The following is a 16,778-nucleotide window of genomic DNA, read 5'->3' as shown; positions in this document are numbered from 1 at the left end:
TGTACTTGCGTTTTTTTTTTCTTGTGAAACAGACGCGACAAAGGCTGCAAACCGATTCCTCGCTCATCCAGTATCGATTCCATGGTAGATGCAGTTTGGAACGAATTCCCTAGCACCGGTGCAGAAGGCGGACGCAACTCCGTTTCAAACCAATCATCGCAGTCAACGACGAACGTTGCCTCCAGTTTAAATGTTTTCCTGAGCTCGAACCGGCGTGAAAGCGTTCTCAGTCCATCGTCTAACCGACGGTCTAAGCATCAGCGTGGCATTTCCGGTAAGTGATTAGTAGCATAATATATTTATGATTAGGTAGTTGATTGATAATATGACACTACCGTAAAATGAACAACGAGCGAAAATATTATGGACAAACGGAGGTACTCCTGAGATATTCATTCATTGATTGTTTATCACGTAACACATATCCCTCTTAGATAAAATGACACTAGTGTATTTAGAGTTTTGAGTAATAAAATCCAATTTTTAATATTTCGAAATCAAGGCAGGAAGATCTTGTGTTACTTGATATACATTATAGTTTCTCAATTTGTAAAATAACACTAGTAAACACAGGTTTTACCCTATAGCTCAAACCGGAAAAAATGAAAGATTATAGCTTTTTAACCATTCCTGTGAATTTTAGTGCCCATAGTAAAAATAACTTTATCACAGACTTAAATGAATTTTCCCGTAAGCACATGTTGAAGCAACGAACCCGGCTAACAATCACTCTGCTGCCTTTTTGGGGCACTTCTAACCAAACTAGGGGCACCAAAACTCACAGGAATGTTTAAAAAGCTATAATCTTTTTAGGGCAACTGATTTGAGCCTTAGGGTAACTTTTTCGTTCATGTCAACCAGTGTCGTATATCTCGTATATCAATCGACTTAGTTTGACGAGCTGAGCATTTTCTGTATGTGTGTGTGTGCGTATGTGTGTGTGTGTAACGCTCTCCTAATCTCACTCGATTTTCTCAGAGATGGCTGGACCGATCTTCATGAAATTAATTGCAAATGAGAGGTCTAGTTGCCCCATAAGACCCGATTGAATTTCATTGCAATCGGATTTTTGGTTTAGAGGTTATGTTTAAAAATGTGAAAATCACGAAACATCGTTATCTCAGAAACTACTCAACCGATTTCAACAAAATTGGTTTCAAATGAACAAGCCACTAAAAAAACCCTTAATTTTTGAGATTCATGAAGATTGAACGTGTGGTTCAGAAATTATTCAAAGAAACGTGTTCTGGAGAGTGTTTAATCTCACTCATGTTTCTCAGAGATGGCTGAACCGATTTCCACAAAATTAGTGTCATTTGAAAGGTCTAATTACCCCATAAGACCCTATTGATTTATTTTGCAATTGGACTATCACTTTGCCTGTTATGTTTAAAAATGTGAAATCCAGCTTTGAAAAGAAACATATTCCAAAGACTACTTAAACTCACTCAGAGATGGCTGAACCGTTTTCCTCGAAATTAGTGTCAAATGAAAGGTCTAGCTGACTCATAACACCCTATTGAATTTCAATGTAATCAGTCTGTTACTTTGTTTGTAATGTATCAAAATGTGAAAATCACGAAACTTCATTATCTCAGAAAGTACACAACCGATTTGAACAATATTGGTATCAAATGAACGGGCTAGTAAAAGGTTAATTGATGATTTTTATAGTGATTAAACACGTGGTTCAAAAATTGTAAAAAGAAACATGTTCCGGTGACTTTTCAAATTCACTCGTTTTCCCAAAAATTGCTGGATTCTTAGTGTCAAATGAAAAGTTTGGCTTTCCTATAGGTTCCCATTTTATTTGACTATAATCGTATTTTAATTCCAACCGTTATGTATTAAATTATAAAAACAACGAAAGTCTATTATCTCAAAGATCACACGACTTATTTGAACTTATCTAGTGTCTTTTCGAACTGAATTTCTATTTTTAACAACGGCTTCTTCCCGTTAACACGCAAGTTCATTAAGCAGACAGTATATGAAGTAGAGAGAACGAAAATTAAGCGAACTGGAAATATGTTACAGATTTGGAAAAATATACCGCATCCCGACGTGTCATTTGAACGGGTTGTCTCTCGAACTCACAAGTAAGAAATTCCACAGCAATTTGATATGTGGTTCGAAAGTTATGAAAAGAAACGAAATTCAAAGACTATTTAAACCTGTAACTGCTTTGACCAAAACATATGGCCTCAACAAAATAAAAATTTGGTATTGCGCTATTCGTACGTTCCCGGTATTGCTCGTGATTGAAGTGTACGAAATTCAAAGTCATTTCTTTTATTTCGCTATTTCTTCAGCACGAATATTTTACTCCTAATTAATAATTTTTTTAACTTTTTGCTTTTCTCCTAGAAAGGTATAGCAATCACTTGCAAAACCGAAGATATGAAAGTGCTCCAAAGGGTCGAATGGCATATATCACTCGACTCAGTTCGACGAGCTGAGCATTTTCTGTATGTATGTATGTGTGTGTGTGTATGTGCAGATTTTTATTTTCACTCACTTTTCTCAGAAATGGCTGGACCAATTTTAATGAAATTATATGCAAATGAAAGCTCTAGTTACCCCATAAGACCCTATTAAATTTCATTGTTATTGGATTTTTTTAGAGGTTATGTTTAAAAATGTGAAAATCACGAAACATCAATATCTCAGAAACCACACAACCGATTTCAATAAAATTGGTATTAAATGAACGGGCGATTTTAAAAACCCTTTACTTTTGGATTTTATATAGATTGAATATGTGGTTCAAAAGTTATGAAAAGAAACGTCTTCTGAAGACTGTTTAATTTCACTCATGTTTCTCAGAGATGGCTGGACCAATTTCCACAAAATTAGTGTTATATGAAAGGTCTAGTTACCCCATAAGACCCTATTGATTTGTTTTGCAATCGGACTATTAGTTTGTCTGTTATGTTTAAAAATGTGAAATCCAGCTATGAAAAGAAACATATTCCGAAGAATACATAAACTCACTCACTTTTCTCAAAGATGGCTGAACCGATTTTCACGAAATTAGTGTCAAATGAAAGGTCTAGCTGACTCATAACACCCTATTGAATTTTAGTGTAATCGAACTGTAACTTCGTCTGTAATGTACCGAATTGTGAAAATCACGAAACTTCATTATCTCAGAAAGTACACAACCGATTTGATCAATAGTATTATCAGATGAACGGGCTAGTTAAGGGTTAACTGATGAATTATGATTGAACACGAGGTTTCAAAGTTTGGCTGCCCTATACGTTCCCATTTCATTTGGTTATAATCGAACTAAGCAACCGTTATGTTTTAAATTGTTAATAAAACAACGAAATTCTATTATCTCAAAGATTACACAACTTATTTGAACATAACTAGTGTCATACGAACTAGTCATCTCTCAAGCTTACAAATAACAAACTTCATAACAATTTGATATAAGTTTGAATGAGAAAGGCTGGGTCTGACCGCTAGGTGGATTAACTTAGGTTTTTTGTACTTTTTTTCAATAGGGCATTACTCAAGAATGTACCATACGATGATTTCTTCTTTGGTGCATTTTTTTATAATAACGGTCTATGGGAGCACCGTGGTGTATAGACCGTTTTACGAACTGATAGGGTAGAATACACGGTATTTACTGATGTTGATGTTGCTTTTATGTTCGTTATGCCAGTATTTCCATATGTTCTGGTCAATAGCCGTTTTTGATCGTTTCTGTTTTGCTTGACCCGTGAATCAGCATCTCTCGGTGCTCCGATATATCCACCTTTTGTCGACAACGTTCGTGTTTGTGGTAGATGCGTGAATGTGTGGATGATCTGTTTGGATGACTTTATGCGGTGAATGCTTGTAGAGAGGTGCGACACCTCTGTGCAAGCTTTGCAATGTTGTTGCAATAACTTATTTCAATTGATGTTGTTAGTCGCAGAAAGAAGCACAACAACTATTGATATGCCATGAATTAGTCTCATAAAAGTTCATCACATTTTTTGGAAACATAATATAACGGACACTTTCCACATATTTTTCGAATCTATTTTTATTATTTCTTTTGCATTTTCTACGTTAAAAATCTGAATATTTCAGCTATGGAACCAGCCGAGCAGCCAACCGAGAGCTTCTTTATATGCCACAATCAGGGCTGATAAAAATCGTTTTCACTACCGGAATTCTGTGAAAATTACAGCTAATCTTTATCAATTTTCACTTCCAATGAACGTAGCGCCCTTTCAAACACACTGGAATTTCATTCTTGAAACGAGCTGTCACGATGAAATAATTAACGCGCATCGTTCACGATCACGCAGCAAAATCTTCTAAAAATCTCACCAAATGATACATCGTTCTTTTGGTAAAACGGAAATGACGTTATCAACGTGACGCTTGCTGTCGTTATCATAATGAAAAGCTAAAATTTCTTTCGTGATAGCATTTCAGTACCAGTCGCTAGCATCACGCGTACCAAACTGAGTTCACAGTTTACACAACGAAACTCAGAATAATAAATTTTCAGAAAATTTGAAACAGTAAATATCCTGACCGATGACTGGCTTTCAATTTTTTACGAATACTGAAAAAACGGGAGAAGAGAAAATGAGCATTGCATGAAAGCGAAATATTTCCTTGTGAAGAGAGTATAAAAAGTTCTGGCTTATGATGTTTTTTTGTTCTTTCATGCAAAAGCATTAAAATTATTTAGATATTCACATTCACATATTAGGCCGTTACAAATTTTATTTTCATTTTATGTCAAGACCCTCCACCCCCCCCCCTCAAAAATCTTTAATATTGGAAGGGGAAGAAAAAAAAAGCTCAAACCGTTTCGTTCATTTTATTGGTTTTCCGACAGCACAAATGCTTCATTTAGCAGCAAACAAGTCCAGTGACAGCGATAGTGTCGTCAGAAAGCAGGCGAAATAAATAATAATAATAATAAAGTGTCATTTTTCAACATTTAGTTGAGTGCAAGTTACAAACGTCATAACTTGCATACAAACTTTGATCAAAGATATTTCTTTTTTTTCGTCTCGGTGTTATTTATTTTTTGCCACTCCCTCTGCTAACTTTGATAACCTTGGACATAAAGAGAATTCGAAATTTGTATCAGCCTTATTTATTCGACATGACATAAATCTTATCTATAAAATAAAGTTACATATGTGCGACCGCCCATAACTTTACAACGGAGCGTCTGATTTGAGCTGGCTTCGTTTCGTTGTGTTCGTCTTTGTGGGAGGAGTCTTATACAAATGAAACACAAATTTCTGCACATCTCGAGAACTAACCAAGTAAATTGAGCCAAATTCGGCAGGTGAATATTTTTATGAATAACAAAAAAGCCCATAATGGTTTGACACCCCTCCCTCTTCTATATGGGAGGGGTTCCATACAAATGAAACACAAATTTCGCACAGCTCGAGAACCAATCAAGCAAATATAACCAAAATTGAATGTATATGAATGTTTTTAGATGTAACAAATAAGTCCATAATGGTTCAACACCTCTCCCTCTTCCGGAAGGAAGAGGTTCCATACAAATTAGACAAATTTCTGCACATCTCTAGAACTAACCAAGTAAATGGAACCAAATTTGGCATATGGATGTCTTAGAGGTAACAAATATGTCCTTAATAGATTGACATCCCTGCTTCTTCTGGAAGGGTGGGGTTTCCTACAAATAAAACTAAATTTTTTTTCACAATTTCTGAACTAATCGAGTAAATGACCGATTTCCATCCAATATGAGTACCTCCGGAACCAGAATGATGCGCAGAAGCAAGGAATCGATCACAGACACCATTTTTAATTCTGAGATGGCGACTTCCGGTGTCTGGAAAACATCCAAAAAAGACCAAATACCACCCACTATGAGTATCTTCGGAATCAGAAGCTAAAAACTTACCACAGACACCATTATGAATTGTAAAATGGCGACTTCCGCTGTCTGGAAAACAGCCGAAAATGACCAAATAACACTCACTATGGGTGTTTCTTAAACCAGAATGACGCTCAGGGGCCAGAAATTGTCTCCAAATGCCATTTTGATATCCAATATGGTGACTTTCGGTTTCGGAAAAACCGCCGAAAAGACCGAATTTTACTTAATATGAATATTTCCGTAATCGAGATGATGCATAGAAGCCAAGCATTGACCCTGGACACTATTTCAAATTCAAAGATGACCGCTTTCAGTTTCTGGAAAGCAACCAAATTACTGAACACCACTCAATATGGGTATTTCCGGAATCAGATTGATGCCAGAAAAAAGCTGAAAATGATCGAATACCACTCGATATAAATATTTTCAGAATAGAAGTAATGTACAGAAGCCAAAAGTCGAGAATGTTGTCATTTCGATAAAACCAATCATTTTTAACGATTTGTTATTTGACTTCGATCATATCCTACGGCCGATTCGTCGTGCATTTGCAAACTATAAAAAATCGCAAGGAATCAATAAATTTGGAATGTTTAAAATTATTAAATTAAATACAAAAATGGGCGAGACGAAGTTTGCCGGGTGAGCTAGTATATATTAATGTTTATGCCAATTACAGTCCCTCTACAATTACACTGTGCTACAGCAATTTAGAACTTCTGAAGTGACCTAGCGTAGGTAACACCCCCAAAATCTGAAGTTATGGTCAAAATACGGTTTTTTGGACCTCAGTGCATACAATTTTTTTTAACTCAGTCATTTCTCAACCGATTTTTAATATTGAGGCAGTTTTGGAAAGAAGATAAACAGAGCTTTCAAAACACCTACAGGTATGTACTAATATCACTAAAACATGTTGAGTTATTTGAGTTTGAATACAATTTTTTAGTTTTTTTCACGCAATTTTTCAATTTAATTTGAAATTTGCCACCTGTTTTTGTGAGAAAGATACTACAAATACACTAAACTTTTGAAGTTATATTCAATGACGAATCAAACAAAAGTGGTTTTGTGGAAATCGGTGAATATTTGACTGAGTTATATATTTATTAAGAAATCCAGAATTTTTGGCCTCTATACCACAATTATTTCGCGGGGCTACAAATGGTGAAAAAACACAAGAACTTCTGAAGTGACCTAGTGGAAGTTGTAGGTCTTTTTGAGTGTAACATTCGCTCATACTAAAAAATTTTCAAACACCCCCAAAATCTGAAGTTATGGTCAAAATACGGTTTTTTGGACTTCAGGGCATACATTTTTTTTAACTCAGTCATTTCCCAACCGATTTTCAATATTGTAGCAGTTTTGGAAAGAAGATAAACAGAGCTTTCAAAACACCTACAGGTTTGTACTAATATCACTAAAACATGTTGAATTATTTGAGTTTAAATATATTTTTTTAGACTTTTACATGCTATTTTTCAACATGACTTGAAATTTTTAACCTATTTTTGTAAGAAAGATACTACAAATGCAATAAAATTTTGAAAAAATATTCAATGACGAATCAAACAAAGGTGGTTTTGTGAAAATCGGTGAATATTTGGCTGAGTTATAGGGTTTTTAAGAAAACCAGATTTTTTGGCATCTAAAGCACAATTCATTCTGTGCCGAACACGCATCAGTATCGGACGTGTGATCGGTGATCGCTCCGATAGAATATAAAACAAAAGACGTGTGAACAAGTGTTGGCATTGTTTGCCTGGTCGAGTGAAATAAATCCGGGTTCAAGGTCGCGCCTTTGTGCAACTGTTTCGCATCGTGACTACCAGCTGGTGCGTAAGCCGATTTGGCTGCTGGCTGAATTGTGCTACAGCAGTGGACGAGACACAAAAGAGGAAAAAGAAGAAGCCATCAGTTGACAGTGAGTTGTATCGCTGTGTGGAGTGATCTCACACCTGGCTCGCTGCTGGTGGCTGTTTGGTGCTGCTGTATTGGTGCTGCTGGCTGTAACGGCTGCAATTTTGAGCGCTAGACATAGCGGGATGGATGTAGATCCCTCGCCTCCCGCGCTACCATCCCCGAAACCCTCTGACCCTGACCCTTCTGTTACCCCCTCCCCTGTTCATTCTTCAGTCCCCCCTCGCCCCAGGCTTTACCCAGACGGAGCCCAGGGCAGCTATACTGTCTATTTCCGGCCAAAGGCGGGACCGAAATCGAAACAGTTGAACCTCTTGCATATTTCTAAAGACCTGACGAAGGAGTACAAGGGCGTGACCGAAATTTCCAAGGTCCGGCCTAACAAGCTCCGTGTCGTGGTCAGTAACCTGAAAGAGGCCAACGATATAGCTTGCTCTGAGCTCTTCACACGCGAGTATCGCGTCTACATACCCGCACGAGACGTGGAGATCGACGGTGTCATAACCGATTCGAGTCTGTCCGTCGAGTGTATACTGAAAAGTGCCAAAGGGTGCTTTAAGAACAAAACCTGTCCCGATGTAAAGGTGCTCGACTGCAAGCAATTGCGGTCAGCATCGATCATCGGTGGCAAAACAGTGTACACTCCGTCAGACTCGTTTCGAGTTACGTTCGCCGGGTCAGCGCTACCAAGCCACGTCTCGATCCACCGGGTTCGTCTCCCTGTGCGATTATATGTGCCTCGCGTCATGAACTGCCTGAATTGTAAGCAGTTAGGCCACACCGCCGCCTACTGCTGCAATAAGGCACGTTGTGGCAAGTGTGGGGAGAATCATGCGGATGATTCCTGCAGTGAAAATTCACTGTGGGGAGAGTCAGCATGAGCTCTCGACATGTGCGGTGTACATGCAGCGCAGTGATAAAATAAAGAGGTCTCTCAAAGAGCGTTCGAAGCGTTCTTACGCTGAGATGCTGAAGAAGACCGTTACCACTTACCACAGCAAACCAAACAGTGCTGCGGAAAAACCGAAGCAAACTCCTCCTGGGCTTGCAAATTCAAAGTCCCAGAAGGAGTTCCCAGCACTGCCAGGAACATCTAAAACCCCAGTTGTTCCTTTTGCACATCCAGTTGATGAAACAAACTCTGGATTAGTGAAATTTTCTGACATTGTGGACTGGATTTTTGAAACTTTCAATGTACCCGATCCAATTAAAATTTTTCTTACAGCATTCCTCCCAACAGTTAGATCATTTTTGAAGCAGTTGACTGCCCAATGGCCCCTCCTTGCAGCGATTGTATCCTTCGATGCCTAATTCAACTGCGTATATGAAGGATTCTATCTCTGTCTTACAGTGGAATTGTAGAAGTATTTTACCAAAAATTGATTCGTTTAAAGTTTTGATAAATAAAAACAAATGCGATGCATTTTCCCTTTGTGAAACTTGGCTTACTTCAAATATTGATCTCAACTTCCATGATTTTAATATTATTCGCCTTGATCGAGACACCCCATATGGAGGAGTACTTTTAGGGATTAAAAAGTGCTATTCTTTCTATCGTATTAACCTCCCCTCGATTCCAGGCGTCGAAGTTGTCGCATGTTAAATGACAATACAAGGTAAAGAGCTTTGTATTGCCTCAATATATATTCCTCCCAGAGAACAGGTTGGGCAACGGCTGCTCTTTGATTTAATAGAACTTCTTCCCTCGCCACGTTTGATTTTGGGAGACTTCAACTCTCATGGCGTGGCTTGGGGTTCCCCTTAAAATGATAACCGCTCCTCTTTAATCTATTACCTTTGCGATGACTTCGACATGACTATTTTAAACAACGGCGAAATGACACGTATCCCGAAACCTCCAGCGCGCCCAAGCGCTATGGATCTATCCTTATGTTCGACGTCGCTACGGTTGGATTGCACATGGAAGGTAATCCTCGATCCTCACGGTAGCGACCATTTGCCTATTCTTATTTCAATTAATAACGGGTCAACTCGCATGCGACCAGTTGACATTCCGTATGACCTCACACGGAATGTCGATTGGAAGTTATACGAGTAAATGATTTCAAAAGCGGTCGAGTCGATTCAACATCATCCACCACTTGAAGAATACAACCTCCTCGCGGGCTTGATTCTCGACGCCGCGTTGCAAGCCCAAACGAAGAAATATCCCGGCGTAACGATTAAAGAACGGCCTCCCACTCCGTGGTGGGACCAAGAGTGCTCCGATGTCTACACGCAAAGATCCGACGCGTTTTTGGCCTACCAGAAGGGAGGTATACCTGGCGACTATTTACGGTGTTCGGAGCTTGATACCAAGCTTAAAAGCTTGGCTAAAGCAAAAAACGCGGATGTTGGCGTCGGTTCGTGAACGAGACGTCGAGGGAGACATCGATGAGCACTCTTTGGAGCACAGCCCGAAGAATGCGGAATCGCGTAACGGTCAACGAAAGCGAGGAGTCTTCAAGTAGGTGGATATTTGATTTTGCCAGGAAAGTATGTCCGGACTCTGTTCCTGAGCAAAATATTGTTCGTGATGCGTCTCCGGGCCACGACGCGATAGAATCACCTTTTACGATGGCAGAATTTTCAGTTGCCCTGCTGTCCTGTAACAATAACGCGCCTGGGTTAGATAGAATCAAATTCAACTTGTTGAAGAATCTACCCGGCAATGCCAAGAGGCGCTTGTTGAACTTGTTCAATAAGTTCCTGGAGCAAAACATTGTACCGCAGGATTGGAGGCAAGTGAAGGTGATCGCCATCCAAAAACCAGGGAAACCAGCTTCTGATCACAACTCTTATAGGCCGATTGCAATGCTATCCTGTATCCGGAAATTGATGGAGAAAATGATACTCCGTCGTTTATACCATTGGGTCGAATCAAGTGGCCTACTATCGGATACTCGATTTGGCTTCCGCCGTGCCAAAGGGACGAATGATTGTCTTGCGCTGCTTTCAACAGATATTCAGCTGGCGTATGCTCGCAAAGAACAAATGGCGTCTGCGTTCTTGGACATTAAGGGGGCTTTTGATTCCGTTTCTATTGACATTCTTTCGAGCAAACTTCACCGACAAGAATTTTCTCCAATTTTAAACAATTTTTTGCACAATTTGTTGTCCGAAAAGCACATGCATTTTACGCACGGCGATTTGGCAACTTTTCGCATTAGCTACATGGGTCTTCCCCAGGGCTCATGTTTAAGCCCCCTTCTTTACAACTTCTATGTAAATGACATCGACGAATGTCTGGCAAATTCATGCACGATAAGACAACTTGCAGACGACAGTGTAATCTCTGTTACAAGAGCCAAAGCTGCCGATTTGCAAGGACCATTGCAAGATACCTTGGACAATTTGTCTGCTTGGGCTTTACAGCTAGGTATCGAATTCTCTCCGGAGAAGACTGAGATAGTAGTTTTTTCTAGGAAGCATGAACCTGCTCAGCTTCAAACACAATTAATGGGTAAAACGATTTCTCAGGTTTTGGTACACAAATATCTTGGTATCTGGTTCGACTCTAAAGGCACCTGGGGTTGTCACGTGAGGTATCTGATGAAAAAATGTCAACAAAGAGTGAATTTTCTTCGTACAATAACCGGACAATGGTGGGGAGCCCATCCAGGAGACCTTATAAGGCTTTACCAAACAACGATATTGTCTGTTATTGAATACGGGTGTCTCTGCTTCCGCTCCGCAGCAAACACACATCTGATCAAACTGGAGCGAATACAATATCGTTGTTTGCGTATCGCCTTAGGTTGCATGCAGTCGACCCATACGATGAGTTTGGAGGTCTTAGCTGGAGTACTACCATTGAAAAACCGCTTCTGGAGCCTGTCTTCTCGTATTCTTATCAAATGTGAGGTCTTGAACCGTCCCGTGATTGAATTTTTGAAAGGTTAATCGAACTTAATTCTCAAACCCGTTTTATGACATTGTATTTCCATCACATGTCCCAAAATATTAACCCTTCTTCGAATATTCCGAATCGTGTCGAATCAAATACTTCTGATTCTACTGTGTTTTTCGATACATCCATGATAGAAGAAACTCGTGGAATCCCGGATCATTTACGCGTGCAGCAGATCCCCAAAAATTTTTCCAATAAATATCGAAACATCAACTGCAACAATATGTTCTACACTGACGGATCACTTCTTGATGGGTCCACTGGCTTCGGTATTTTCAATAACAATTTAACCGTCTCCCATAAGCTCGATAATCCTGCTTCTGTTTACGTCGCAGAATTGGCTGCAATTAAGTACACTCTAGGGATTATCGAAAAAATGCCCACGGATCATTATTTCATCTTTACGGACAGTCTCAGTTCCATTGAGGCTCTCCGATCGATGAAAGATGTTAAGCACTCTCCGTATTTCCTGGGGGAAATACGGGAACATCTGAGTGCTTTATCCGAAAAAATGTTTCAGATTACCTTAGCGTGGGTCCCTTCTCACTGCTCGATACCGGGCAATGAGAAAGCGGACTCTATGGCTAAGGTGGGCGCAACAAACGGTGATATTTATGAAAGACCAATTGCTTTTAATGAATTTTTCGCACTTGTACGTCAGAAAACGATCATCAGTTGGCAAAATGCTTGGACCAGAGGGGAATTGGGAAGGTGGTTACATTCCATAATCCCCAAAGTATCGACGCACCCGTGGTTCAAGGGGTTGGATGTAGGTCGGGATTTCATTTGCGTGATGTCCCGGCTTATGACCAATCACTATAGATTTGACGCGCATCTCCGTCGTGTTGGGCTCGGGGAAAGTGGTATCTGTGCCTGTGGTGAGGGTTATCACGACATAGAGCATGTGGTTTGGTCATGCCCTGTACACCGTGACGCCAGGTCTAAATCAATAGCTTCCCTGCAGGCCGAAAGTAGGCAGCCGGCTGTTCCTGTTCGTGATGTCTTGGCGAGCCGTGACCTATCCTACATGTCCCTTATATACGTTTTCCTGAAATCCATCCACGCCCCAGTTTAATCCTATTCCCTTCCGCCTATATCCAACCAAACGACAAGAACACGTTAAGACCCCGGATCCGGAAACAGCAACTAGACCCGCACGATACTCTCAGGTCCCGAGGGAGACAACCCAATATGCCAGTCCGTAATATCTTGGCCCAGCAGCGGAACATATGTAATATGCTGCTTACCTATGGCGATGGAAAACCATCAAACAACAAATCAGTGCCTTTAATGCAAAACATTCTAGCTTTAAGTTAGATTTAGTTTCAGCTCGTAGTCGGCAGCGAGGATAAAAAATTTGCTTTTAGTTATTAAGATACTTTAGAAAGTAAGCTACCAGATATAATTGGCGCCGTTAAACATTAAATTGTATTTGTGCCGTGTCAAATAAATTATAGATGAAGAAAAAAAAATAAAGCACAATTGTTTCACGGTGCTACAAATGGTAAAAAATGCAAGAGCTTTTGATGTGACCTAGTGTGGGTAATAGCTCTAGTCAAGTGTTAATAGCGCGCATACTTAAAGTTTTTCGAATACCCCTAAAATTTGAAGTTATGAACAAAACCCAGTTCTCAGACCTCACATTGAAAAATTGTGTGAAAAAATCTAAAAAATTATATTTAAACTCAAATGACTCAACATGTTTTAGTGATATTAGTACAAACCAGTAGATGTTTTGAAAGCTCTGTTTATCTTCTTTCCAAAACTGCTACAATATTGAAAATCGGTTGAAAAATGACTGAGTTGAAAAAAATTTATGCCCTGAGGTCCAAAAAACCGTATTTTGACCATAACTTCAGATTTTGGGGGTGTTTGGAAAATTTCTAGTATAAGCGAATGTTACACTCAACAAGACCTACAACCTCCACTAGATCACTTCAGAAGTTCTTGTGTTTTTCACCATTTGTAGCACCGCGAAATAATTGTGGTATAGAAGCCAAAAATTCTGGTTTTCTTAAAAAATACATAACTCAGTCAAATATTCACCGATTTTCACAAAACCACTTTTGTTTGATTCATCATTGAATATAATTTCAAAAGTTTAGTGTATTTGTAGTATCTTTCTCACAAAAACAGGTGGTAAATTTCAAATTAAATTGAAAAATTGCGTGAAAAAAACTAAAAAATTTTATTCAAACTCAAATAACTCAACATGTTTTAGTGATATTAGTACAAACCAGTAGATGTTTTGAAGCAGGAAAGCTCTGTTTATCTTCTTTTCAAAACTGCCTCAATATTGACTTGAGAAATGACTGAGTTAAAAAAAAAATTATGCACTGAGGTCCAAAAAACCGTATTTTGACCATAACTTCAGATTTTTTGGGGTGTTTGGAATATTTCTAGCATGAGCGAATGTTACACTCAACAAGACCTACAACCTACACTAGGTCACTTCAGAAGTTCTTGCATTTTTTTTTTCATTTGTAGCACAGTGTTATGGGTCAGTCAGCGTGTGTCTGAATGTTCAAGAATGGATAAAAAAATCGAAAAAGTTATCAGCTACGAATGTTTTACTATCTATCTCTGTGTTCTGATGTGTACTTTCGATCAACAACTAGTTTTACTGCAGTTGATGCGAGTAAATCGGTTGGGAAGAAAAATATCACGTACATAGCAAAAGACACAATTATGGGTCACTTTTGATATTCAAAATCATTTTGTCTATAAAATCGTCAAAATACATAACGCAATTTATTTTATTGTTGTAAAAGCTTGATAATAAGTTATTTTATTCAGTCTTGATGCATTGTTATGTAAAAGTAATAAAAGTAGCAAAAATATGGACTGACCCACAATTGTGTACCGCAAAATGTAACATTACTACAATTATGGGTCACCTCACTTATTGCACCGAGCAGAATTATAGTTTTTGATGACATTTTCAACTTTAAATCATTTTAATAGTATGAATCAGGTTACAAATGAGTTACAAAAAATACCACTGCTAATGAAAATTGTTCAGTTTCGTGAGAATAGACGTATTTGCGTAAAAGTGACCCATAATTGTAGCTGACCCATAACTGTATAGGCACTGTACATTTATATGTACACTAGCTGACCCGGTAAACTTCATCCCGCCCTTTTTTGTGTTTAGTTAAATAATGTTAAACATTCCAAATTCATTGATTTCTTGCGATGTCTTTATAGTCTGCAAATGCACGACGAATCGGCCATAGGATATTATCAAAGTCAAAAGACAAGTCGTTTGAAATGATTGGTTTTATCGGAATGACAATACCTCGACTTTTGGCTTCTGTACATCTCCTTCATTCTGAATTTTTTCATATTGGGTGGTATTCGGTCATTTTCGTGGTATTCAGTTATTTTGGTTGTTTTCCAGAAACTGAAAGTGGTCATCTTTAAATTCAAATGGTGTCCAGGGTCAATGTTTGGTTTCTATGCATCATCTCGATTACGGAAATATCCATATTCGTGGGTGTTTTTCGGCCTCGCAGTCTTTTAAACAATTAAACGACTTAGTATTATACTACCATCCGAAGTTTCGGTGTTTATTACACCTTCTTCGGAGAATTCTGAAGTGAGAGACGAGAGACATTGTGAAGAAACATTAAAATTACAAAACATATATAAAATGACAAAACTCTTACAGAAAACATAAATCGCTTTCGTCAAACAAGCTTCATCTCACACACAAGAGTCACAAGCATATCATGTCTCACTGACTTTGTTTTTTTTTTCTTTTGTTTTTTGTCTTTCTTAACCGTTATGTACTCGGCAGGGTACCCGGGTACCATTTCAGACTTTATTGCTTCAAAAACAAGGATAACGTCAACTTAGACAGCTGAAACTTATGGAATGCTCCTAACTAGTGGAAATAAACCATTTTCCATCATAAGTCTGTTTGTAGAAACAAGGGGGGTCGAAGGGGTGGGCTTCGAAATTTTTTACCACGTAAGTACACGGCAGGGACCCGGGTACCCACAAAATGAAATGCTTCTTGCTTATTTATTTCTTGATCGATTTTCGATCTTGGCCTATCAAAAGATTGGAAAATCTGTCTACTTTCAGAATCTGGGATCGACATGAACCTGTAACCACATCTGGTTCCTGTAAATCCGGATCTACGGGAGCATGTTCCGGTGAGACAAATTAGTACAATTGTCAATAAAACCGAACACCATTGGTATCAAAATTCTTGTGAAATCACTCCAGCAATCGATTTACATCCATTTAGAGTCCAACTGATGAGTTGTCCTCAAAATGGTCACACCGGAGCAGATTCCCGTGGGGCCCTATATGGCCACCAACATGCTCCGGTACGACCATTTCGAGGACAACCCATCAGTTGGACTCTGAATAGATGTGAATCGATTCCTGGAGTGATTTCAAGAATATTGATATGCATATTGCTAGGGTTTCTATCCACTCATGTTGGTGGCCATATAGGGCCCCACAGGAATCTGCTCCAGAGTGGTCATTTCAACGATAACTCGGAAAATGGACTCAGAATTTATAAAGTCAACTTCTGGAGTGATTTCATGGATCCTGAAACCAATATTGTTTGGTTTTATTGCCAATTGCTAAAATTTGTCTCGCATCTTAAACCTGGCCCCGTAGATCCGGATTTGCAGGAACCATATGGGGACCAATGCCTCTTTAGGTCCCGTATACTAAAAATAGACAATATTTCCAATCTTTTGACGGGTCAAGATTGAAATTCGGTCAAAAATTAAAGAAGTAAGAAGTATTTCATTTTGGTGGGTATCCGGGTACCCTGCCGAGTACTTACGTGTGTTAAAATTACCGAGTACATAACGGTTAAATTTAATCAATTTATATAGTTTTAGTTTGACACCAATTAATTAGAAAGTAAGACATGATATGCTCGCGATTCTTGTGTGTGAGATGAAGCTTGTTTGACGAAAGCAATTTATGTTTTCTGTAAGAGTTTTGTCATTTTATATATGTTTTATAATTCTCTCGTCTCTCAACTGGCCTCTGAGCGTCATTCTGGTTAAAGAAACACTCATATTGGGTGGTATTTGG

At 38.8% G+C, this 16,778-nt stretch overlaps 1 protein-coding gene across 4 annotated transcripts in view; it reads left to right on the top strand.

Annotated features, from left to right (window-relative positions):
* The window catches only part of LOC129718521 (uncharacterized), a 740,981-nt gene that overhangs the window by 550,299 nt on the left and 173,904 nt on the right, over positions 1–16,778 (top strand). For all 4 annotated transcript variants that reach the window (XM_055669374.1, XM_055669371.1, XM_055669370.1 and 1 more), the window contains exon 6: positions 33–274. In XM_055669374.1, the coding sequence (XP_055525349.1) occupies positions 33–274 (242 nt within the window). The remainder of the gene's footprint in view (positions 1–32; positions 275–16,778) is intronic.

The sequence above is a fragment of the Wyeomyia smithii genome, chromosome 1, assembly GCF_029784165.1.
Source record: "Wyeomyia smithii strain HCP4-BCI-WySm-NY-G18 chromosome 1, ASM2978416v1, whole genome shotgun sequence".
NCBI classification, from domain to species: Eukaryota; Metazoa; Arthropoda; class Insecta; order Diptera; family Culicidae; genus Wyeomyia; species Wyeomyia smithii.
The sequence above is the reverse complement of the archived record's forward strand: the minus strand, read 5'-3'. Positions and strand labels throughout refer to the sequence as shown.